The 27,309-nt window shown below is 38.7% G+C and overlaps 1 protein-coding gene across 2 annotated transcripts in view; it reads left to right on the top strand.

Annotated features, from left to right (window-relative positions):
* CycJ (Cyclin J) overlaps positions 1–27,309 on the top strand; it is a 122,618-nt gene that overhangs the window by 36,544 nt on the left and 58,765 nt on the right. For both annotated transcript variants that reach the window (XM_067147457.2, XM_067147456.2), the window contains 2 exons: positions 80–187; positions 839–1,010. In XM_067147457.2, the coding sequence (XP_067003558.1) occupies positions 80–187; positions 839–1,010 (280 nt within the window). The remainder of the gene's footprint in view (positions 1–79; positions 188–838; positions 1,011–27,309) is intronic.

Raw genomic sequence — 27,309 nt, 5'->3', positions numbered from 1 at the left:
ATATGCAGTGTCTTGTTAAGTGCTGTAAATGTAAACATGGTTAAACTTAACACTTATAATTGAGTATTTATTTTTGCAGATGTCACAACTCCACGACTGGTGGTTGTCAGAATATGCTGCAGAAATTGCCAGTACATTACGTGAAAGGGAGAAATTGAGAATGCCTTTTCATTTTCACTCTCCTGAGGTAAGTAACAACCTATGAACCTGTTTCCTTTGTATACTTTAAGAACTCTCTCTGAGTAACAGAGGGATTATTTAGCCTGAATTAAGCCTCCCGTGATTATGCATATGCTCATTGTACGGACCTGTCATAGAACTTTCATGAAAGGCACCAATAAGTGCTGTGCTCTTTTATTTCTTTTAGTTGTATTTCATGTTTCGTGAGGTAATTTGCCTTTAATGATAGTGTGCCTGTTACTCCAGCTATGAAGGACGTTTATACAGTATACCATTGTATACAAGGTCATCCAAACTGAAATATATGTTAGGTCAGTATTGTTATAGACTTTTAACTTTTTCTGCCAAATGATTGTGTACAAAAGTTGACATTGTGAAATTCCACAGAAAATCTGATAACTTCAAAAATATTTGGTTATTAACCTCATCCCTTAAAATTTGCAATGAACTCACTGGCAGTGATTTTATTATTGTTGTTTTGTGACTGAGCTCATGTAGCTTATTTATTCAATCACAGTCCAAGATAATGAATTCCCTTTAACCTTTTGGCTAGTGTGATAAGGCTTAAAGGAAATGGATTTGACGTAAGATTGTTGCTACATTGTGGCATACAGGAAAGGACCAGTTATTCTATTAAGGCCTCTTATTTTCTTTCCAGTTTCGTTACCGACCATATCTAGTCAATTGGCTGCGTAAAGTTTCCGAGGATATGAAAATGTGCAACACCTGTGTACATCTTGCAGTTTATATATTGGACATTTTCATGGACAATCATGCTATTGTGGTGGAGCGTCTCAACTTAGTCACCTTGGTGTGTCTGCTGCTTGCTGGTATGATATACTTCATGTAATGAGGTAGTGACTCTGTGAGGATAAACAGACATGTATATTTTCAGAACGTATTGTGTTATTTTAAGGATTAAGGATGAGGGTTGGTTTTTTTAACAACAGTCTACTTCATCTTCATATGTTACCCGTGAATTTCAGAAATTACAAAATCTTCTTTATGCCCTGTAATTAATAGCAATACTCCAGGTTAGTTACTTATTATTGATGTTTTTCTGTAGATCATAGCATTAATTTTTACTGAAGTGACTTAGTTACCTGTCACTGTTGGTTAACAAAGTTATCAGCAAAGCCCAACGAGCCTAATGTCATCCAATGTAATACATCGTTGCTCAATAACTGTTTTGATTAACATATAAATGAGTTTTAGGGAACCATAACCTATAACATCTATGGATATTTAAGATAGTAGCTAGAGAAACAAATTTATTAACTGAAGTTACTCTATTTAACTTGAGCGTTTGCCATTTTTTCTCAAATTCTGTTTCCTTCCTACTCAAAACTTCCTGCATTCTTTGAATTTATTATTTGAATACTATTTACCACATATGACTCGGGGTAGGTAAGGGAGCGATAGGATGAGCAACGTAAAAGTACTGAGAAGCATGAAGAAAGAACAAACCTTCAAGAGGCAGTAAGGAAGTAAAGGAAAGCAAAATTGGATTGGACACATTCTGTGAAAATATAATCTACAAAAAGAATAAAGGAAGGAAAGATTTTAGGAAGAAGAGCAAAAAGAAAATTTGCAATAGTGACTGATCTGAAAATGGGAAGAAAGGACAAAGAGCTTGAAAGGCTTGCTCAGGACCAGAAAAAACCGTAGGGAAGAGTTCTATTGAAACCTGTCCTTGGACATATTTATAAGTGAGGATGATCATGAGGTAAGGGAATGCTGTAATATTTTGTGGGCCAGGCTGAGTGGCTCAGATGGTTGAGGCTCTGGCCTTCTGAACCCAACTTGGCAGGTTCGATCCTGGCTCAGTCTGGTGGCATTTGAAGGTGCTTAAATACGTCAGTCTTGTGTTGGTAGATTTACTGGCATGTAAAAATACTCCTGCAGGATAAAATTCTGGCACCTCAGCTTCTCTAAAAACTGTAAAAGTAGTCAGTGGGACGTAAAGCCAACAACATTATTATAATGTTTTGTGCAACATTCTGAACTGTGTTGTGGTTAGGTCTTTTCGTAGCAAAGAATGAGCTGTTTACAACTGCTTATCAGAGTTGTGTAACTTATGTTCTGTGCTTAAATTATCCCTACTTTTATCTGCCAGTTCATCATTCCCCCCACACCCTGCCTGGTGTTCAGCAACCACATTATGCAAACTTGAGTCTTGCATTGCTCCCATTAACTTTTGTTGGCTCTATTTTCTTAAACTTCGCATATCTTGATGAACTAGTCATTTCAGCGCCAATGAGATTAGGTTTGTAAGGTCTAAGAAATCTTTAATTTTCCAATCTTGCATAGCACTTTCCTTTCTTTATCTAACACTTCGTTTTCTCAAGAATCAGGGGCCATGGCCTACCAAGCAACTGCTGCTCAGCCCGAAGGCCTACAGATTACAAGGTGTCGTGTGGTCAGCAAGACGGATCCTCTTGGCCGTTTTCTTGGCTTTCAAGACCGGAGCCGCTCTCTCACCGTCAGATAGGTCCTCTGTTGTAATCACGTAGGCTGAGTGGACCTCAAACCAGCCCTTACATGCAGGAAATCGAATCGGGGGCCTCCGGGTAAGAGGCAGGCACGCTACCCGTACACTGCAGAGCCGGCTCCTCCACCACCACCTGCCGTATTTATTTAGCGTATGGCATAAAATATACATACAGTAAAACATCGACTATCCGTTCTAATGGCCGGGAGGGGGTGAACGATTAATTAAAAAAGTGGATAAGCCATACTGCTAATTTTAATGGACTTTACAGTACATAAAATACATACCGTTTAACCTTAAAATGCAGTGCATTAAACCCTCTTTAAAACCAAAATGTAGTCAAAGCTACAACAATACATACTAAATATTCACCTAAATTACCAGCAGACCATAAATAATTAATTTACCTGGTGTCATTTAAGTTGCTTTAAAAAAAATCCATTCCATTTTTGCACTCTCCTACAACTTGTTTTCTTCTTTATGTCCATTCTGAGCTTTCCGATTACAAGAATGTCTGAAAAATCCATATCGTCTTCTTGTTCCAAGAATTCCATTAATGTTTCAGCCAACTCCAGTGCGGTGTAAAGTGGTACGCGATTGTGACGCGGTCTTCTTCCCCATTCACAGCTGACTGCCGACTTCCCGATCGCACTTTTATTTACTATTTCATCATTAGTTAAAATGTGATGCCCAGGCAATACATCATCAGTATGAAGCCACTTCTCAATGTTACTTTCATCCACTTCTCCAAAATGAATGTTATTTTCAGTAGTCTTCAGGATATCTTTGATTATCAATCCCTCATTTTCATCTTCATCAGTGAACCCTTGAAAATTGTCGCCGAGCTCTTCAACATCAGCATACAATTTTCTCCACGATTAAGTGATGTTCTGAGTGGTTACTAGATCTCATGATTTCTGGGTAAGATAAAGCGCTTCTTTAAGATTGAGTTTTTTTCCAGAACTCGACCATTGACGTTTCTTTGGAAAGAGGCCTAGCAATTCCCGCTTATAATGAGCATTATAGGTTGCGATAATGCCTTGGTCCATCAGCTGAATCAATGAAGTTACATTAGGTGGCAAATAGGAAACAAAAAATGTTTCCATCCTCTGATTTCAACTCTGTATCAACAGGGTGAGAGGGTACATTAACAAGAAAAAGGACGGCCTTTAATGGCAAGCCTTTGGACACCAAGAAACCTCGAACCCACGCAACAAAGTTATTATGGAACCAAGTCCTGAAAATATCGAGTGTCTTCCGTGCAGATTTGTTATGACAATAATCTACTGGAAAATATTTCGTCACTGTTCCTTTGAAAGAACGTGGATTTTTTGCTTTACCAACAGCTAATTTCAATTTATGGTCGCCACTAACGTTTGCACAGCTCAAGATGATAACGCGCTCTTTACTAGATTTGTGACCAGGAACTGATTTCTCTTCAGCAGCTGCTAGTGTTTTACTGGGTAAGCACTTCCAATAAAGTCCAGTTTCGTAAGCATTGTACACCTGACTTGGAACAAAATTGTATATTTCAATTATGCGCTTAAACTCGTATCTAAAGTTTTCTGTTCCACTGCTGTCAACACTTCGTTTTTCTCCTTCGATGTTTAATTCTCGAATGCCACGTTTGTCCTTAAATCTCTGTAGCCAACCATTGGACGCTGGTAAGGACCCTGAGAGCCCCATCTTTTCGTGAAAAATTTGTGCCTGCCTGTTATCATAGGACCACTAATAGGTGCACCTTTGCCTCTCTTTTACTGAAACCACGTGAATAACGCAGCATCCGGTTCTTTTAAAGATGATGCTTTCATTGTTTTTCTTTTAGCGAATCCATGTGAGCTGTCAGAACTCGCTGCAAACTGCAACACTTCTTCATTAGGTCCTGCACTGTTGTCACCCACACCGAACTCTGATGCTAAACTTGAGACTAGTTCACCTTTCTTCAACTGTTCGATTAACTTCATTTTGTATGGTTAAAACTATACGTTTTCTTTTTACTGCAGGTTTCAATCTCAACATTTCTCGGCTGTTAGAACAGAAAATAAATGTTCAACTTTATCAGTCACTCTCACATTTCCTTACTTTGCACTACAGTACAGAATTCAGCCTACCTGTCTACTAATAGCGGAGGTTGACTATGATGGACCACGGCTGGTTTCCGATTCCTGTGCATTGTGAAATATTTTTCGATGCAGTAGCCTGTGGTGAAAATATTTAACCTTGACAGAGAACGATATGAAAGATCTGTGTACAGTACTCGGAATGTTACGCGCTACCAAATAAGTTGTAGATATCGTTCTGAAGTAGAAATGACCAGCATACCGTACTCACGCTCCGTGGGCTGTGAGAGGGCACATAACAGCACATTATTCGTCAGCAATGGAAAGGATAATAAAGTTTGTGACTATTGAATTTGAATAGCATCCCTCTTTGGTCGTAACAGTTAAAAGTTAAATAATTTTTCACAACATAAAATTACGGAGAAAAAAATGTATGAAGTCATTTCTCCAATGCCGATTGCCGGTCTATGCGCATGTACATACAGTAGTTACTGTACGTTATGATCGTGGACTCAGGAGTCGGAGAGTCAATGTACAGTCACTCCAAAACAGAATAATGTATCAAGATACCTTGAGGTCAAGAGCCAGGCTGAGTGGCTCAGACGATTGAGGCGATGACGTTGTGACCCCAACTTGGCAGGTTCAATTCTAGCTCAGTCCATTGGTATTTGAAGGTGCTCAATTACGTCTGCCTCATGTTGGTAGCATTACTGGCACATAAAAATTCCTGCGAGACAAAATTTTCGGCACCTCGGCATCTCCGAAAACCATCAAAGTGGTTAGTGGGATGTAAGATTTTTTTTGGCGACGGATAATCCACAGAACAGTTAATCGAGGGATGGATAATTGAGATTTTTCTGTATATACAATTAGATACGGTACAATAACAAGAAAGCATAATCATATCGAAATATCCAGTCCTTCTATCCACTCTAATACTCCCTTTGATGGGATGAAGAAATCAGCCCAGCTACCAGAGTAGCCTCGTAGTTTTCATCTGTCGACGATGTGAGGGATGGTTTGCCGTGGAGCACCACAGTCGCATTCTGGTGACGTTAAGCAGTTCCACTTGTAGAGTGAGTCCCTGCATCTTCCATGGCCTGTCCGAATTTTGTTAAGATTGGCCCACTGTCTGTGTGATATATGGATCCACTAGCAATGTTCACACCAGAAAAGATGTTGTGTAGGGGCAAGTCTGTTGAAGTTTCTTAACGGTCTTTCCAAACTTTCACTGCGTCAAAGTTTTTGCGAGCCATGTTAGCAGCATCTTGCAAAGGTGGATGGTGTAACTTCAGTCTTTGAAGATTCAGTGCAGGGATGTCTTCTTATATGGGTAGTTGGGGGTTTCTGCAAATCTTATACTGTAGACCTCTCTTAAGAGGGCATTCAATCTGCACAGATTGGGTGGCATTATTCCCGTGAGCAGCGGGAGCCAATGGGTTGGCGTGGATCTGATTGTGCCTGAAATAAGGTGCATGCTGTTGCTCAGCTGTGTGTCAATATATGGGGTACAAGGGCTATTAGCCATACAGGAGAGCACTACTCTGCTCTGGAGTAAACCAGACCAAGGGCTGAATGACATAGTGCTTGCAGTAGATCCCCAAGTGGTCCCTCACAGTTTCTGAAGAATGTTGTTCCGAGTTTTCAATTTCTTAGTAAGTTCAATAGATGTTGCTTGAATGATAGAGTGCGATCTAAGGTTACTTCTAAATATTTGGGGAACCAGTTATGACAAAGAACTCGGATACAGAAGCTTATGTTCAATTTTATGTTAGCCAGTCGGTTATTTAAGTGGAAGCATGATACTTCTGTTTTACTTGCACTAGGGCTGAGTCTCAATTTCTTGAAATAGACCTCTAGAGTGGACAGGTCCCTTGTTAGGATTTGTTCAGTTTTCTTGAGAACTTGATGTGTGACTAGTGCAAGATCATCAGCGTAAGAGAATTTCCTGCACTTTGTCTCAGGAAGATCAGAGATGTATAGATTGAACAGCAGAGGGGACAGAACTGATCCTTGAGATAAGCCATTCTTGAGTCTTCTTTCTGTGCTCTTACTGCTGCCTTAGTACACCTTTAATCTCCTGTCACTTAGCATCTTGTTGGCAACCTGAAGGATGGTTCTGCAGGGTATGACTTGAGGAGCTTGTAGATCATGCCTTGGGTAAGAGGAATTCGGGGTGAACTCCTTCGAAACCAGGAGCTTTACTGGACCTTCAGGTCTTTGAGTGAGGCATCTATTTCGTCAGATATGAAGGCGCGAGGGTAGTCTGATCTGCGAGGTGTTGTCTGATGTACCTGGTGTGTTTCTTATCTGCTGGAACTCGAGATGTTGCAACGATGTGAGATGCTATTTGATCAGGTGTCACCATAGGCTGCTTTTTAACAACTGGTGCGCTTTCTCCTAGTTTTCTAAGGAGGCTCCATGCCTTTCTACTGGAGTGAGTGAAGTCCACATTTCCTACAGTTTCCTCCCATCTGTTCCTTCGCTTAGCATCCAAACTTGTCAGGAGTTGGTCAGCAACATGTAAGTCTCCATTTTATTGAAAGACATTGTAAAGTGCCTCACTCTCTACACTCCACCCAGGGATGTATTCTTTCCTATACCCTCTTGGCATGCTTTTCTTGGCTACTGACATTACTGCACCTAAAAAAATGTTTGTAGTTTTGGTGCTTTGGTTGGATCCAGCAAACAGACTTATCCAGCTCAGCAGAGAAGGTATTCCAATTAGCTTTTTGAAAATTCCACCGGGCATGTGTTGTTGATATTACAATTAGGATTGAGATGCCAATTTCTACTATTACTGTTCGATGCTAACTGTGAGGAAAGTTCCCAATCACTTTTCTTGTGATGTGCAAAGGAAGTCCATTTTCAGTGTAGCTGGTGAAACACACATCAGGAATGGTGTCTCTACCCCCATGCAGCAGAATGGAAGGTGTCACGATCTTTGGCATCAAAAACTTCAGCCCATTCTGAGAGTTTAACCCTGCATTAATTGTTTTTTGAGTACTTCCATGACTCATGCTGGCTGTTAAAATCACCCGCATAGACTGCACAATGTTCAGCAGTTGGTAGAACTTCATCGGTCCAAGATGTGGTGGGTAGTTTTTAAACGTTGACAATGGTGACATTATTCAGCCGTATTGTTACACTGTGAATGTCTCCATCTACACTTTGGGACAGATGTGAAACTCCCTGGATGTTATTCTGAGCATACATAGCAACATCGTAGACATCATGATAAGTCACTCCAAGAGCTGTATAACCCCCTGCCCTAAATACTATATTCATTTAGTTACTTCTGTTGGGAATAGGATGTCTGGCTGCTTGGCTGAATGGTCGGCATTCATGTTCGCTCGGGGCAGCCTACGGTAGAGAAGGCCCCGGGTTCAATACCGGGTTACTGATTTTAACGGTGTATTGTCATTTCCTCTGGCATGGGGAGTGTGTGTTATGGTTCATCTTAATGCGATTTTTATCTACATTCAACATACAACACTACCAACCACCACAGAAATTCGCAATAGTGAATGCATCCCTCTACATAGGGACGGTGCCAGGAAGGACATCAGCCATAAAACCTGGGCCAAACCATAAGTGCCAACCCCAATAAAATGAAAATGAGACAGGGAGAAAAATGGAATATCATGACTTATATATTTGTAATCTAAGACAGAAATTTAGTGTACTACTGGCATTATAGTTCACTATTACCAGTTTGCACTTTCAGATTGGATATAACTTTAAATAACTTCTTAAATACTTAAATTTTATTACTTTTTTTTTATGCTATTTGTTCGGGGCATCGACCTAGAGAGATCTTCTGCCCCTACTTGCACCATGTGATATGACCCTTCATGTAATTGGATTGGAGGAAGTGTAGAGTGTTGAATGTGAGGAAGAACATTAAGGACGACACAGACACCCAGTCCCCAGGCCAGGTATATTAATCATTTACAATTAAAAAACCCTGACCCAGCCGGGGCTTTCAGGTGACAGGCGGACGTGTTGCCCCCTACACACACCGTAGGGCCGGACAAACTTGTTTGTTACTTGAAAGAGTTGTAACCATACAAAAGTATGATCTCCCAATTTTAGATTACAAAAACCCCATAAAATAATTAGTAATATTAATGTAGGGAAAGTCATGTAATTTGGTTAATGTAAAATGTAAGAACATAATGGTATAAGAAGAATTTGTGGTAGGTAATATTGTACCTATGTATCTTTATATTGATGTAACTTTAATTTGGGGTAAGAGTCTGCCATGGGATGGCAGTGTAGATTGCTCATGATTGTGCAGTAGAGAAAACAGTGGCTATATCGGAAAGGTTGTTGAAGTCATTTGAAAGTGTTGCAACAAAGTGGCTTGGAAACCCCGGGTACGGCCAGGAAGTATAGGCTGAAGATTGGAATTGATCAGTGTGGACGGACATGAGTGGACGTTCAATGTCACATCAGCCAATGCGAGGGCTTTGTTTCGAGCGCGGTTGGGTTGACCGGGTGATGCGTTAAGATGTGTCTGTGAGGGCGTTGCTACCCGTGAACTTTTCAGCACGCTATAACCACGTGTAGCAAGCCTATATAAGTGTCTATGCCTGTGCAGCAGGTCATTCTGATTCTGATTTGACACTGTCGATCCTGTTCTTTTGTTCGTCATTATCCGTTACGGACTGTGTACTCTATAATTACAGATACTTACTAGTTCTGGGTGGGCATTCTATAAAAGACACTAATGATTGTTCATTTTTTAGTCAAACTCTGTTTAACTCTTCTATGAGATAATGTACAGTCGGTGTGGTGGTGTATACCGCATACACATCATCTTCTTTTCTTCATGGGGCCTCTAAATATTAGTTCCTAATTAGTAGCGTCGACCTCTTAAGATCTTTCGCTACAATGTTTTTCCTTCATTCCCACCCAGATATACTGAGCCCTTATTGAAGTGCTCGTTTAATTAATCAGTCATTTATTCGAATGTACAGAGAATATTCCATTTTTATTAAGTGCTAGTAACTGGCAGGAAACATCTACATTCAGCAACACATGTCGCAGTTTCTGCAGGGAGCTTGGAGCTCGGATTTGTTTGCTCACCAGCTAAGTTTGGAAGGTGGAATTTCAACATGACGCACACAAAGCCGAACAAGAGAAGAATAGAATTCCAATGGACAACATTTCGGATGCCCGGGCGAGAGGCTAGGGTCGCTTATAAGAAATGTTTGAAGTAAGCATCAGGTACGCGATGCGTCGAGCCAGTGAAACGATAGAGCCACCGTCGAATGGCGAGGCATTGGTCTAGGAGAGATGTGGCCCCAATCGAGGATTCGACGGCGTCTTCGAGGACGAGTTAATAAAAATTATGACCGCGTCAGTTAGTTACCCTATTATTCGGCAAGATTCTGTGCAGATAACATCATAAGAAGAAGTTTTTTTAATTTACGCGAGTGATTGTGTGGGGACTCATAAGATTTTGTTGGAAGACGCTCGGTCTGCATCTGATATACTCGTGTTTTCTAATAGGAGAATGGCATTTAACTTACGATTACCATAGGGAGAGAACAGTTCAATTTAATCATCTCAAAACTCATAGTAGCCTGCCTGTGTAATAGTTTTCCGAGGGCGTAAACTTTAACAAATTTCCAGTCTAGGCCTTCTATAAATGGAAAATATTTGACCTAGTTACGGGAGTAGATAAGAGAAGCGGTTCCGCGACTGAATGGGAACTGGTTTCACAGTCTGTGGAATTTACCCCGGCTGTAGTATTCTCATAACCGGCCGGTTGATCTTGACATAGTTTCTACATCGTGAATGAGTGGATGTTTTAGACGACATCCAGAAGCAGCAACGGAATATACGGTATCACCTTTCTACCCCTCGATGGAGACAAAAGGACTGATCCAAGTCTTTTCTGAAGGCAGCATTATCATCGATATGGCGGGCTAAAAGCAAGATGGGGTCGGCTGTCTCCTGAGGTCGAGCAGCCATTAGTCAACATTACAGATGAGTACAGTGTTTTAATGTAATTATGTGAGTGTGAATGTGTTTAATGTTGCAAAAGGGGATAGGTTAATTTGATATTTAATTTCTGTAGATGTAGCTTTGTTTGGAAGGACTACGTCCCATTTAAAGTAAATGGTAGGAAGCTTGTTAATATAAATATAAATTGTAACATAAATGTGGACAGTTTGCATGAGGTCGCAGCTTGCTTTCTTACGTTTTATTCTGATTTATTTAGCTGAGTGGTTAGCGTCATTTCTTTATGAGTCAGTTTCTTATTTTAGCCTGATATAATATTTTGATTTGTTTGCTTTGATGTTTGAGACGCAGTATACATCTCAGGGCTTAATTGTAATTGTAAATAAGGATTCAAATTAAAGTCAGGAAGGACTAGATTAAAGTATTTTTAATGGGAGCTCAAAGTGTACGGAAACATGACATCACGTTTTCTGGGATTTATTGCATGATGTGTGAATGAGAGAGTGTAAGACGGTGGAGTGTGGATCAACGAAGTTGTTAGCGTCATCTTCACGACTATTTTGTATATCTAGGTCGTAAATTAGTAATTGGTACACGTGTTCCATGAACGCTGTTTCGTATTTTGAGTTCCGAGTATTAGAATAAACTTTCTGTAAAAATTTATTATTATTAATTTATTATCTATGTGAGTTTCTCGCGATGTAGGATTGAGGTATTTCAGTAACTTTCTGAGGTTCAGACATGATAGATTGTCAATGTGGCAATTTCTTAGTTCAGTTTATCATATTTATTACAGAGTTGGCCACTTAAATTATTCATGTTTACTTTGAGTGCGAGTCCTTTGATTTGTGACTAGCACGGTCTTGTTTCTTTTCATAATCTATAATCTTCATTTCCGTATTGACAATTGCACAATTAAAAATAGGAGAGGATTTCCACCAATCAATACTTATTTATTGCATACATTAAACTACAGGACCGGTTTCGACCTCATATTCAAGGTCATCTTCAGCTGAACCATATATACATATTAATATAATGAAGCTTTGATTAAGATTAAGATTGTGGTGTTGAAGGAATGCCATATGATGATGATGTACATTTAGTTACATACAAATGGGGCACGTCTTAGCGTGAGCTGGCGTATATGTCATTCTGTGCAATATTGCAACTGTATGTCTAAAATGTTGAAGGTCTTAAAACTAGTGTATAAAACACGTCTTTTCCTAAACTAACTTATATATATGTACAAGATAAAAACAATACATAAAAACACTTCATGTACATGAACATTCGTTCTTGCTTGGTGGTCAATACATCGACTAACTTCCGTATTTAAGTCTTATTCACAGTTGTACACTTCAGCTGCTATTCTTAGAGTTTGTAAAATTGCATGGATAAAAGTTTTGTCTTCCTGTGCGTATGTGAGATAAAACACTTTCAATTTAAAAAAGGGTGCCAAATGTATGGATGAAATTCAAGTAAAATATGTTCAGCTCTGCTGTGTGTGTTGCCCTTTTATAAGAACCAATTCATGTTTTCTTATTGGCGTCCGTAAATTTGGGTGACATTGGTTTCAAAGTAGTGGCTCCTTTCCCATTTGTAGCTGTGCAATGATGTTATGTTAATCTGTGGAAGATAAGATTGAGTTATGTAACTATGTAAGTATGTAACTAAATGTACATCATCATCATATGGCATTCCTTCAACACCACAATCTTAATCAAAGCTTCATTATATTAATATGTATATATGGTTCAGCTGAAGATGACCTTGAATATGAGGTCGAAACCGGTCCTGTAGTTTAATGTATGCAATAAATAAGTATTGGTTGGTGGAAATCCTCTCCTATTTTTAATTGTTTCTTTTCATGCGAGCAAATGTTAGACGATGTCCTTCATATTTCTTAAGTTTTACGCAACTTTGGACGAGAGATATTATTTGTGGGATTTTGAGTAAGAGGACGCGATCCTCATCTGAAAGGCCTGCATTTTCTTGATTGTGTGACTTGCCTCGGGTAGACTGTTGAGCAGCATGTGTAAGGGGTTGGACCCTGTGGTTTGGGTATTGCTGCTTTATTTTGGGAGACGTCGATCTCCTCTTTGAATCATTCCGCTATGTGTTGGCGAGGATGATACATTTGTCTACCAAGGAGGGTTTTATTTGAGCGGCCTATACTTCGTGATTTTATTGTTTCTCTCCATGGGTGGTGTGAATAAAAATCAGCACGCACACTTTACTCGCGAATTTAGAGCAGGCACTCGCAATGAGGTGAATAAAAACCGCCTATTATTATTTATAAGCTTCATGTCCGTATTGATTGGTATCACTATATAGAAATAATATGAATCACCACCTTATCAATACACTATTTTATTTACTACCAAACTGGTAAATAGGGTCAATACCGGTTTCGACCCCTAAGGGGTCATCCTCAGTTGACACATATAAATATCTATAAAAACATCACATATAATAGTTAAAGTTTAAAATTGATGTGTCGTTAGTATACTGGTAAGTACATATGCATGTATTATGGAATTTATAAGTTTGTTCTATTAGAGCTATTATGTAGATTTTCTGTTTCTTTGTAAACAGTATCAAAAGTATTGTATTGGATGTGGTTCATCCATTTGACAAAATGCTAGTGGATTGAATATGTACATTTGCTGAGAGGTACATGCTATTCTATTTTACAATTTTTGTTTTACATAATATGGGGTAAAATTATTACATTTGCACATATATGGTGATATTAGGTACAATGTAGGGTGTTAAAGATGTACTATTTGAATTTTCAGTATCCGGATTACATTTCATGTAGTGGTTGTAAGGTTTACTGATTCACTTGTTTAGTTCAGTTAAATACATAATGACCTTGTTGGTTTGAATTCTTATGATTAAAATATTGGTATGTAATACCTAGTTAACATGAATCCTTAATATTAATATATAAGTTTGTAGCACCTCTTATTCCCGTTTTCAGTCTTAAAATAGAATTGTGTCTTGACACTTTATTTTGTTAGACATATAAAAGTCTTGTTAAAATAAAACTTTGGGGCTAAAACCGGTATGAAATACCTATTTAAAATACATTAGATAATGGTATTGATATGTGGTGCTATGTGCATATTCAAAAAATCTAAATGAAATATAAATATAAATTGGTGACAGTACTGTAGGTTGTTGTGTTGTAGTTAACGGCTGGTCCATTAAAAATATATATGTTTACTTGAATAGGATCGATCACATGCTGTACGCGTTACGAGTGAAATTGCATAATATATTATAGTAATAACTGGTAATTTTGTAGGATACTGCTGTTGTAGTTGGAAATCTTGAATATCATTGAGAAAATGTTCTCATCTTGTCGCGTGTCGAATACAGGTTGAGTAGGTCACCATTAAGAGATGAAGTGCATATTGGATGTCGTATATCTAAATTAGGTTGTACGTTGGTTGTATCGTGGAGACGTGTTGTAAATTAATATATCTGTAAGTAGAAATAATAAGTGTGTGAGATAATGTATCGAAAGAATGTAGTGGCAAGTATATATCGTATTACTTACGTTGGATGTTGGGATCGTGTGCTCTGTATGGCTGTCTGTTGAGATCTGTAGCGTGTTGCTCTGAGGTTATAGTTTACGGCGGTAGAGGGGAGGCTTGAAGGGATGGGTGGAGCGCTTGTAACGGGAGTGGGATTAAAGGAGGGGAGGTCTTGGAGCGGTAGATTTGTATTTATGGATTTTTGTTTATCTATTCTTTTTAAATAATAATCTTTCAGGAGGGGAATAACTGTATGAAAAAGAATATTATTTCTGTCTATGTTATCGTTCAAGTTGGAATTTGGATTAACGTATTTGTCTAAGTTTATATAGAATTCTTCTAGTATACTGAGCAAGGGGCTTTTTGGGTTTATTTTGAGGATTTGCATATCATTACTGATGTCTGTAAACTTATGTTTCTGATCGTTGATGTGTTGTCCCATGGCTGAGAAGTGTCTATGTCTAACGGCATTTACGTGTTCGTTGTATCTTATTGAAAAACTTCTACCAGTAAGCCCTACATAACTGGCTTGGCAATCATTGCATTTTAGACGGTACACTCCTGAGTGGTTGTATTTGTTTATGTTATTGACTGATTTAGAATTGTATAATATGTTGGTGTTATTGCGTGTAGTTTTGTATGCTATTTTTAGGCCTTGTTTTTTGAAAATGTTGGTTATGGGGTGTATATGGTTATTGTTGTAAGTGAATAGTGCGTATTCTTTTTTATCTTTGGTGATTCTGGTTAACTTAGTTTTTGGTTGGTTTTTTACTTTGTTGATGATATGGTTTATCATTACTCTTTTATAACCATTTTGTTTGGCTATTTCATGAATTATGTTTAGTTCTTTGTTCAAATCTTTCTTTGAAAGTGGAATGTTATATGCCCTGTGTATCATGCTGTAGTATGCGGCTTTTTTGTGAGTGTGTGGGTGGGTGGAGTCTGTTTTTATTGTATTTGATGTATGGGTAGGCTTTCTGTATATGTTGTATGTTAGATGATTATTATGTCTGGTTATAGATATATCCAAGTAGTTTATGGTATTGTTGTTTTCGGTTTCCATAGTAAATTTTATGTGGGGATCTATTTCATTCAGTTGTTCCAAGATTGTATTTTCGTTTGTGTGTCTATTGTCCATAATTATGAATACATCATCGACAAACCTGCACCAAAGAATGATATTTTCTATTTTTTGGATTTCTTGATGTTCTAAATGGTCCATATATATATATCAGCTATTATGCCTGATATTGGCGATCCCATGGGCAATCCTTTTTGTTGGTAGATGGTGTCATGGAACCTAAAGTAATTGTTATTAATGGCGAAGTGTAATAGTTTTATAAATTCATTTATTTCCAATTTGCTTAGCTTGCTGTGTTTGTATAGGTTTGATTCTATGATAGTTATAGTTTTCTGTGTAGGTATGTTAGGATACATGTTTGTTATGTCATATGTTGCTAGTTTGTAGTATTGTTCTATTCTCATGTTTTTAGTAGTGTTGCAAAATTCTATAGAGTTTTTTATGGTTTTGTTTGCCTGAAAAACATAATGTTTTTTTAGGAATTTTTGTATGAATTTTGACAGTTTGTAGGTGGGACTAGATCTGTAGTTGATGATAGGTCTCATGGGAATATTATCTTTGTGAATTTTAGGGTAAGCTTTGGCTGTAGGTATACTTGGATTCATTGTAATCAGTTTAGTAGTTTCTTGTTCATTTAAAAGGAAGTTGGTGTTTTTTAAAAGAGTTTTTAAGTTCTTCTGGATGCTATTGGTTGGATCTTTATTCTTAATTTGGAAGGTTTCATCTTGAAAACAAGTTTTTGTTTTTGTTATATATTCCTCTTTATCCATAATAACTGTAGTATTTCCTTTATCTGCTTTTGTTACTAGTAAGTTGTTATGCTGGATTTTGTTTCTGAGTTCTTTTATTTGTGTTAGGTCTTTAGTATCTTGTTTATAGGTTTCTTGGTTGATTCTATTGATATATTGTGGTAATATTTTTTTAATTTCATATCTGATTTCATTTTGTTGTTCTTGAGGTATTTTGTTTAAAGCATCTTCTGTTTCAGTAATGATAGTGGTGATATTTTCAAAAATTGAGTTATTTTTCCAGTTATGTTTAGGTCCCTTGCTCAGTATAGTAGTTTCTGCTTCATTAAATACTGTATTGGTTAGATTTTTGATTGGTGGGTGGAATTCATGTAGGTTGCTTTCAATAGGTGTAGTGGTATGTTGTTTGTTCTGTGTGTACTTATGTGTATGTTGATTTTGTGATTGCTTCAATGCATTGAGTTTCTTATTTAGGGTATTCTGTTTCTGTATTGCTAAGTTTTCTATCTTTACATGGGTTATTTGTTGGAAGTTAATCCAATATGTATATGGTAATTCATGTGAGGCTTTTAGGTGTGCTTCATACATTTGGATGTTTAGGTGTTGTTTCTTTCTGTACATGAATTTGATCTCCTCTTTAAGCCATATTCGATTTGTCTTATTTTGTGTATTTCGGGTTTGATTAGTGCTTCTATGTTTGTTATTATATGAATGGGTGAAAACCATAACGGTATAAGTAACATTTTGGTCATTCAGAGAAAAAGACATTTAAACATCTTCAACACTCATATAAAGCATGGTATTTGTAGTTACACCACCCATCACTAGAGTGCAGAATATTACCGCTATCACTTGTATCTCCTGGTTGGTGAATGGATACATCCTCCTGGAGTTACATCCTGCACTTAACTCATTTTTTAAAGAAATGTCACTTATACCGTTATGGTTTTCACCCATTCATATTTCTTAAGAAATTTAGGGGTTAAGTTGTTTTGTAGGCATTGTTTTAAAAACGTGATGTTTTTGACGATGTTAGTGATCTTAATTTTCAGATTTTGATATCTGTGTGCTATTCTTTTTGCCTGGTTGGCTGTTCTATTATTATTTATAAGCTTCATGTCCGTATTGATTGGTATCACTATATAGAAATAATATGAATCACCACCTTATCAATACACTATTTTATTTACTACCAAACTGGTAAATAGGGTCAATACCGGTTTCGACCCCTAAGGGATCATCCTCAGTTGACACATATAAATATTCAATCCACTAGCATTTTGTCAAATGGATGAACCACATCCAATACAATACTTTTGATACTGTTTACAAAGAAACAGAAAATCTACATAATAGCTCTAATAGAACAAACTTATAAATTCCATAATACATGCATATGTACTTACCAGTATACTAACGACACATCAATTTTAAACTTTAACTATTATATGTGATGTTTTTATAGATATTTATATGTGTCAACTGAGGATGACCCCTTAGGGGTCGAAACCGGTATTGACCCTATTTACCAGTTTGGTAGTAAATAAAATAGTGTATTGATAAGGTGGTGATTCATATTATTTCTATATAGTAAAAACCGCCTGTCGGAAGCCATCACTCACAGCAGACCTGTGACCTTGAGCACACACTCCAGTCGCTCGAGTAGCAGAGCGGGCGCTTTAGATTTCTGGTGAATAAAGATAAAGCAGGAACTCATTTCCGTTAGCGCCTGCTCGTGTTTCCTTGAGCTAGTTCAGTAGGTGACTCAAAGCGATAGTGTCAAGTTCAGTACCATGGGAGAGTTTGACAGTGGTTAATCGGAAAAGGAAATTATATAAACTTCGCAGAGAATCATCTCAACTTGATTACAAAGTGTTATATAGGTTCAGTAAGGAACATGTTAAATGATTAGCGGAGCATTTCCTTGGGCATTCCGAAGAAACAAGACGTGGTGCACTAACAAACGAAGAAAATAATGAGAATCTTCTTGCGTTATGTTGGTGACCCAGGATTTCAGAGTGGAGTTGGTGAAGACGTCGGTGTAAGTCAGAGCACCGTGTCAAAAACATTTTCGCAGGTTTTGACTTCAATAGAAATGAAAGCAAATTATCGGATAACATGCCCAACAAATGTTGCTGAGATGCAGGAAGCACAGGCTAAGTGGCAAGAACGTTTTTCATTTCCTTGTGCTATCGGAACTGTAGACTGTACTCATGTACAAATTTACAAGCCACATGTTATGGGAATGACTACATTTACAGAAAAGGCATCCCTAACATTAATGTACAGGCCACTTGCAATGGAAAGGAAGAATTCAACCATTGTCGATGTACCACGGCCTGACTCTGTCTATGACTCGCGAATTTGGAGAAACTTCAATGTTTGCGGAGTTATGATGCCTCTGTTGGAAGTCGAAGAGATGACAACTTCTGCAGATCCTACAACTTGCTTTACGTCGCACCGACACAGATAGATTTTATGGCGACGATGGGATAGGAATGGCGTAGGAGTAGGAAGGGAGCAGCCTTAATTAAGGTACAACCCCAGCATTTGCCTAGTGTGCAAATGAGAAACCACGGAGAACCATCTTCAGGGCTGCCGACAGTGGGATTCGAACCCATTATCTCCCGGATGCAAGCTCACTGCTGTGCGCCTTTAACTGCACGGCCAACTTGTCCGGTCCTGCAGATCTGGCTCCTTAAAAATTATATTCAATTGTCAGTATATATTATTTTCATCATAATTCATTTTCTTCAATTTATTAATGTCGTAATATTCAGGCTAAGATTTCCTACCTTTCAGACGGCCGATGATAGGGTTATTCTCCCCCTCCATCAGAATCATCAGCCGCTTCTCCCATCATTTTAACGATATGCATTTGTTTCCCGTACGCTTTATTCTACTTTATATTTCAGTCTTGTTTTCATGTTTTGTAATTTTTTACGAACAGTTGTTGGTCGGAAATTCTTCTACCGCTTTACCCACCTCTTTGGGGTCGCGGGTGAGAATTGTGCCACACATATATGGATTTGGCTCTGTTTTACGGCCGGATGCCCTTCCGGACGCCAACCCTACATGGAGGAATGTAATCACTATTGCGTGTTTCTGTGGTGGTTGGCAGTGCAGTGTGTTGTGTGAATATGAAGATGAAAGTGTTGGGACAAACACAAATACACAGTCCCCGGGCCAGAAGAATTAATCAGAGGTGATTAAAATCCCCTTCCCACCGGGACCCTCTGAACCAAAGGCCTCGATGCTAACCATTCAGCCAGTCAGATAGTTGTTGGACGGACATATTTAAGTTAAATTTACTAAGTAGTTCACACTGAACTTAATTTATTGCACTTGTTTTCTTGTGCTTCTTATCCGGTAATTGTGACTCAATAGCTGCAGTCGCTTAAGTGCGGCCAGTATCCAGTATTCAAGAGGTAGTGGGTTCGAACCCCACTGTCGGTGGCCCTGAAGATGGTTTTCTGTGGTTTCCCATTTTCACACCAGGCAAATGCTGGGGATGTACCTTAAGGCCACGGCCACTTCCTTCCCAGTCCTAGCCCTTTCCTGTCCCATCGTCACCATACGACCTAACTGTGTCGATGCGACGTAAAGCCACCAGCAAAAAAACAAAAAAAGAAACGTAATTGTATGTTCCTTTAAAACAGAGATAAAAGCGGACTGGAATTCCATACTGTCGTCTGCCATGTTAAGCATTGAACTACCCGGAAGTCATCGAAGTGTTATCGCAGTCTAAGGTGTTATATACATGGTACGTGCACGACCTTGATCAGTGACACTGAGTTGCTGCTCCAGACACTCGAGTGTATACTGTGCTTCCGCCCTACATTTTTATTCACCGCAAATGCTGAGTGGAAGCTCATCGGCAGGAAGACACCCAGGCACTCAGCGAGCACACGCTCACTCGCTTAGACTCATTTTTATTCACACCACCCCATGTCTCTACTGTTGTTGTAGTAGATGAGTTTTATATCGCGATGTTTGTTTCAGATTTTCTTTTACAATATAACCGCGGAGGAATATTTTGTGTCGTGTCATCTCTTCCAGGTTACAACGTTGAAATAGGTGTTGAAAGGTAAAGTCTACTCTGTCACCTTTTTTTAATTTATTGATTTTGTGTCGTATAATTATTTTTCAGGAACCTACGTTGAATAGGAAGTGTTGCTTAACGTCTAATTATGTTTCCTTTCATTTTTGTTGAGGCTTTAAGTGGATGCGAGTTGCATGAATGCCGCTTGCTTTCCTTGGTGAACCCTGGAAAATATGATATCATGTTTTTGTTTCTCTGAATGTATATATTGCTATTTACATGTTTTTGTTTGTGTGGCTTCTATCCACATTGTTTGTTATGCTCATGAGATTGTTCATGGCTCGAGAGGTATATTTTGTGCATAGGATGTTTCACCACTCACCGTGTTATATATTGTACAGTTAGGTTAGTTCGCCCCATCCTTTTTGCGCATTAGATCACATCTTTCTTTCGTTATTTCTCTGGGACCTTCCCAATTTCCAAGTTTTATCTTGGCCGTCACTAAGTCCTTTGAATAATGTTCCTGCAACAGAAGGCATTTTAGTTTTCTGCTCATAAGTAAACATATTGTAGACATATTCGATGTAGTATCGTACATTAGCTTACCTCCAGATTCTGCCAGTCCTGCTACTCTTCCCTTAACTACCCATGGCTCTTGTATAAGAGCCACATTGATAGCCTCGGACTTGAATTTCCTGAAGAAATTGGCCACAGCTGATTTTTTTTTTTTTTTTTTGTAGGTTGGCCTGTAGAACTTTCAGTACCATCCTTTCCAACACTAGGTTTTGTTTTTCCCTTATTTACTTTAATTTTGATCTGCCCAAGTCCAAGCTTGGCCTTAAGGCCTCTCTTCTTGAGCTCTTCAAAACCTCTTTCCTTAAGGGCTAAAACAATTGTTCTTCCTTTGTCATCAGTAGTTGTTGCATTCGGCACTCTCCACTCTTTCATTGGAAGTTTGGTGTCTTGCTGATATATCCTGACAAGCACATCATCAACCTTCATCTTGTCAAATGGAGGAGGAAACTTGGTGATGACCTTTGTAGTATTCAGCACTTTCTTGGCTTCTGCCACGTCCATATTCTCCCCTTTTCAATGGTTGCAATTGGCCATTGTCTGTTCCAGCCAGCTTTTAGTTTCTGGATTTGCACAGATCAGTACCATTGCTCCACTTTCCAGCCTTGGAGACTTGAGGAAGCCTGGAAGGCATCCGTCTGACAGTGGTTTCATTTCTGCTATCAGAGCAGATGAAAGTTCATTCATGTTTTCCTCCTTCAGTTTCCTGTCTGGAAAGGTTTTAGGTATTATTGCTACCTTGATTGAAGTTAGTCTTTCCGAAAAGGACATGACTGTCTGTTCGTTCTGTTTCTTGGTGGGCAGTTTTGTAGCCGAACTTGATGGCGTACTATCCCCCGACCTTGGCCTTTTGGTCATTGTCGGGAGGGGGTAGCCTCTCGCAGATCCCTGTTCCTTGGCTTCTTCTCCATCCAAGTTCCAGCCGCTATTTTGGCTTCCTTCCTTGCTCTTTTCCTTTCCTTGTAATATGCACTGTTGTGAGGTGGTCTGTCGATATGAAATCTGTTGATTTTCGATGCAGAAATCTTCAGTTCTGTCTCTAAGGACATTCCTTGTTTGCTTGTGGTAGTAGTCTGCTCTACTGGAACTTCTGTTGCCATTTCTTGTTTTGAGTCGGCGACAACCTGTCCAATTGGGCCTTCTGTCTTTTCATCGTGGGCTTGCTCCCGGATCTGCTCTACTGGAGCTTCCATGGTTTTCCCTTTATGTTTTTAAAATTGGTTCTTTATAAGCATCCATATTTCAATCAATCATAGGGTTTTCGCCCCTTCTGGTTTCCTGAGCATCGTTCTCGCCATCCGTGGTGAGGCATACAGCCAGACTTTGTCCTCCCGCAACTCAGGGTCTCCATAGCAGAGACCACACTCCTCAGTCGTCCATCCAGCGGTCTGCCCCTGGCCCGAACCTAGCCAGGTTTGTTCCCCCTTCAGTAGGCCTACTCATGTGGTCTCCACTTGGCATTATCATGACTGAGTTCACAGCCATGACTTTCTCGCTAGGTTGGGATCCCCCCTTTCCCCACCCACGGCTCGTCCAGGCTTCGTAGAGCAAAGTGATGTGTTGGTTCCAGCACCCCACAGTGAGCCTTCACCTCAATCACCAGCCCCACTTCACCTGAACCACCGTATCACACATGTGGAGGAACCATCCTCTCTAACGTGTGGGCGAGGCCTCCACTTCCAAGCCTTGACTTGGGCTAGTAACAACCGCATGCACATACTGGAGCGGATATGTTGTGCACAGAACTAATTCTTGGTAGAGGAAATCGACAGCTGAGTATAAAGTAGTTAAGTTGGAGAATTGGAGTAACATGAGTGGCCACATTAACCTGTGTTGGAAGCTGGGATGACTCAAGACATCGATGAAGAGGAGTGTAAATAAGGTTAGGGATAGTCTTCGCAAAAAACGGTGCGCCAATCATAGGTAATAAATTTCATATTATTCAGTATTGAAGAGCAATATAATGTAAAACAAAAGCTAAACGTTTCCACCTATTCAATACTATTGCTAGAGACCATCATAAGTCAGTATCAAAAGCTAAGGCAAGACATGAATTATAGATAAAATTTATGAAGCAAGCATGTGTTTTTGAAAATCAGTGCAAGACAAGTAAAGATTTGGATGTTAAACACTCATCACAATCACATGTCTTGTGTAAGTTCTCAGTTTTCTTGAAATGTGAAGAATACATTCAGAGAAGACCAGGTGAAACACTTAAAATACTAGCACTTAAAGAATCTTCTAGAATTCAGTATAGCTGAAACAAGTGTGAACAGAATGATGTTGATGGGAAGGTGTTCAGATGTTCATTTGTTTCCAATATGGATCATTGAAAAAAAAATGAAAAAAGTTGAGTTGTAGATGGGAGGTATAGTGTAGCCTAAGGTGGGGCTGAGGGATGTGGAATGGTGGGGACTGCTGGAGGGAATTTGGAGAAAAATAAAGAAGGGAGTGTAGAGTAATTAATTTGTTTTGATTGAAAACAGGAATTAATAGATCTAATACAGGGTTTGATTTTTCTGATATCTCATTAAGGTTGTAATTGGGATTAAGGAATTGATCCATGTGGATGAAACAATTTTCAAAGATATGAGCAGAGAGCCCTTATTAACTATTTGTAAGATTTTTAGATCTTAATCAGTATTTGTGAATTTATGGTTTGAGTCTATCATATGTTTTCCTATAGCTGAAAATGTATTACATTTATATGAATTTACATGTTCTAAGTACCTCATGTCAAAGTTCCTACCTGTTCGTCTGATATAGTTGAATGAACAGCTACTACATTTAAGCATATAAACACCTGATCTATAGTAATTGTTATTATTATTAATTAAGTTTGTGTTGTGTAGAGTTGATGCATTATTATTGTCTGTTTTAAAATATATTTTTATATCCTGTTTTTAAAAATGCTGGAAATCTGGTGTATCTGTGGATTATTAAATGTGAAAGTGGAAAATAAGGTTTTGTTAGTTTCTTCTTCTTTTGTGAGGGTAGTGGGAAGTCGATGTATGACTTTATTTATTATTCCTTCAGTGAAATGTTTATTATATCTGTCGGCCTTGGCTATGTTTCTGATGGTGTTTAATTCAGGTATAAGATCTTTTTTTTTTAACATTGGGGTATTGAATGGACGATGAACCATGCTGTAGTATGCAGCACGTTTGTGGACTTGTGGATGTAGAGTCTTGAAGAATTGTGTTTATGGTTCGTGTAGGTTTTCTATATATTTTGTAGCTAAGGGAATTGTGGTGTCTTGAGATTAAGTCTAAAAATTGGTTTTATGTTCAGTTTCTGATTCTAGAGTAAATTTGATGTATGAATCAAGTGTGTTTACATTTGAAAAGGTGGTGGTAGCATCGACTAAGTTCTCATCCATTATAACTGTATTATCTATCATCTAGCCTATGTATCTAGCCCAAAATTGAATGTTGTTGAAAATATTAAAATTCTGGTATGTTTTAAATTATTAAGGTAGATTTCAGGTAAGATTCCTGAGGCCGGTGGCCCCATCGTTAAACCATTTTGTTGGTATATAGTGTTTTTAAAACTAAAATAATTTATTGTTATTTAAAACAAATTTTAAAATAGAAGTAAATTCAAGAATTTCATATTTACTTGATTTACTGTATTTTGTCAGACTCTGTTGTATAATGGACAAACTTCAGATATGGGGATGCTGGGATACATGTTAACAATGTGGAATGAATGAATGAATGAATGAATGAATGAATGAATGAATGAATGAATGAATGAATGAATGAATGAATGAATGAATGAATGGAGTGGTTCGGTATTTTAAAAAGGTTAATTTTGTCAACTAGTTCTTCAGTGTTTCTAATAGATATATTGGCTAGAAAATGGTAATGGATTTGCTAAATATTGGTCCAGTTACCTGTTCTCTTTAGTCCTGTGCTGTTGTACAGAACAATACTCTGACCACTGTTCTGTTTCCCCTTCTCTCATACTCGCATTCTTTAGATCTGGAAAATTTTGCTTGTCTTTTTCATGTTGTCCTTGGTGTATTGACGTATCTATGCTATTAAAATGAGCATGAAGTAAAACCACTCTCTTTGTCGGATAAATTAGGACTCGTAAAAAAGCATCATAAACATGCTGGTCTTAATCACATGCAACTTGTTGGTTCATTAGGCATCCTATTGTTAACATTGAGAAAAATAATATAGGTTCATGATTCAGGCATTACAACTGTATCATTTGGAAGATACACCAAAGGAACATAAAATGTGGGAGACATGAAGGTTTGGAGAAGATTTTATTTTAATGTATACATCAGTTACAGAACTCACCAATACTTTGTATCTTACTCTGTATGAACAGTTGGTTGTCTTCCACATATTGCATGGTTAACATGCAATCCCTTGAAGAGACTTTTACCAAGGTTTTATTGTATTTTATTGGCCCATTTCAGTTATTATTAATTTTTATTTATCATATGGCATATACACATTAGGGTTGGGCACTATGTCCCTGTTTCGGCACAAGGTGCCGGTGCACAGTTATGTTCCACTGTTCCAGAACACCGAGTGTCAATTGTTCCGAAACATTCTCAAGCGAGCCGGAGACACTGACTCGCTGTCCCATCAGAAGCGCTACTATGCACTGCCCTTCGCCTACTAGCTGAACTGTGCAGCGGGCGCACGGGACGCGGGACTGTAACTGCGCAGTGTAGAGAGAACTTCAAGAGGCAACATTACATGCTCCGCGCCAGTGGGAACTGGGAGTGTGCCTATACAGAACGTGCTGTGTGGTGTGTGCCTGTGTGTAGTTATGGCCATGGTCCAGCATAAAGCTGCAGGGAACGTGAACGAACAGTCGGAACACTGAAATTTACGCCAAATAATCACGTTAAAGGCTGCTTTTAGGTTAAGATTTTTCCGGTCAATATAAAATACACATAACACGGTTACAATGGCAGTGCAGGTGTTTAGAAGTAACCAATTCAAGAATATTTTCACCAGTTGAATGTATTGGCCTGTGTTGTGAGTAATTAATATCTCGAAAATTTCCCTCAACACTTTCTCGGGGATTGACGTTAAACATTAATTTGGACTTTAAGGAAACTTTTAAGCCCAAGAAAAATATGGGTCGTCGCTTTGGAATTAAAAATATAACTGGATGAATACATTGTTGTACTTTCATGCTGTTAGGCCGGGCGCACATTAAGACGCAGTTGGCCGTAGAGCAGGGAAGAGCAGAGCAGAACAGCGCGAAGCTTACGAAATTGCGAAGTGGACGTGAGCGCACATTGCCACTCAGGGTCTCGTCGGTTTTCAGAAATACCATGTTTTCTTTAGACTCTGTGATACTGGGGCATCCAGTATAAAGAGGCTCTTTTTTTCTTTTTCTTCAAGCATTCGCAATTTTTCTCATTTTGTTAGTCATCTTCACAATTTCCCTTGTGCTGATGGCACGCGGTTATTCAGCTTAAGACAATCGCAATAAAAACAACCACCTTCGCCAGTTTACAAGACTGAACAATATTTCTATGTTACCGATGTTCGGCGTTCATATGGACTAAGCAAAGAATTTAATTAATGATTATTTTTTATATTTTTTACGTCGCACCGACACAGATAGGTCTTACGGCAACGATAGAATAGGAAAGGGCTAGGAATGGGAAGGAAGCGACCGAGACCTTAATTAAGGTACAGCCCCCCCCCCCAGCATTAGCCTGGTGTGAAAATGGGAAACCACGGAAAACTATCTTCACAGTTGCCGACAGTGGGGTTCGAACCCCCTATCTCCCGAATGCAAGCTCATAGCAAGGCGATCCTAACCACACGACCAACTTGCATGGTAAATTCATTAATAGGATCACAGTGGGGGAGAGGGAAAATTATGTATTTACAAATGTACTGCTAGATTTTCATCTAGTTGTCACAAGACACAAGATACTAAAATCAATCAACATTGACAATCTGTTGTGAACGCGTTTGCATTTATATTTGACAAGACATGATAAATGATTTTCCGTATTTATCTCTTCACATAAATGTGATGATAGATGACGGCGACGGAGTCGGCGATGATGCTCTCCATAATCGGCATTAGATCTTTGTCTTCAATTCTATATGTTGCGAGAACTTGGGTCACGGATTGTTTCATAGATATATGAGGATTACATTCTTTTGTTTGCTGTTTGTTTAACGTTGCACTAACATATCGAAGGTTTTCGGCGACGGAAGAAGGGTGGAAGATTGGGAAGGTAGCGGGCGTGGCCTTAATTAAGGTACAGCCCCAGCATTTGCCTAGGGTGAAAATGGGAAACCACGGAAAACCATCTTCAGGGCTGCCGACAGTGGGGTTCGAACCCACTATCTCCCGAATGCAAGCTCACAGATGCGCGACCCTAACCGCACGGCCACTTGCTCGGTGGATTACATTTTAGGCCTTTCTCTAAACTACCTTGTTACGCAGCGTGATTAAAATGATTTATAGCCTAGACTGTAGTGCCTTATTCCCCGAATTTACATACCGATTTTCATTAAATTCTGTTCAACCATTTTCTCACGTACATACATACATACATACATACATACATACATACATACATACATACATACATAAATACATACATACATACATACATTA

The sequence above is a fragment of the Anabrus simplex genome, chromosome 5 (assembly GCF_040414725.1).
Source record: "Anabrus simplex isolate iqAnaSimp1 chromosome 5, ASM4041472v1, whole genome shotgun sequence".
Classification (NCBI taxonomy): domain Eukaryota; kingdom Metazoa; phylum Arthropoda; class Insecta; order Orthoptera; family Tettigoniidae; genus Anabrus; species Anabrus simplex.
The sequence above is the reverse complement of the archived record's forward strand: the minus strand, read 5'-3'. Positions and strand labels throughout refer to the sequence as shown.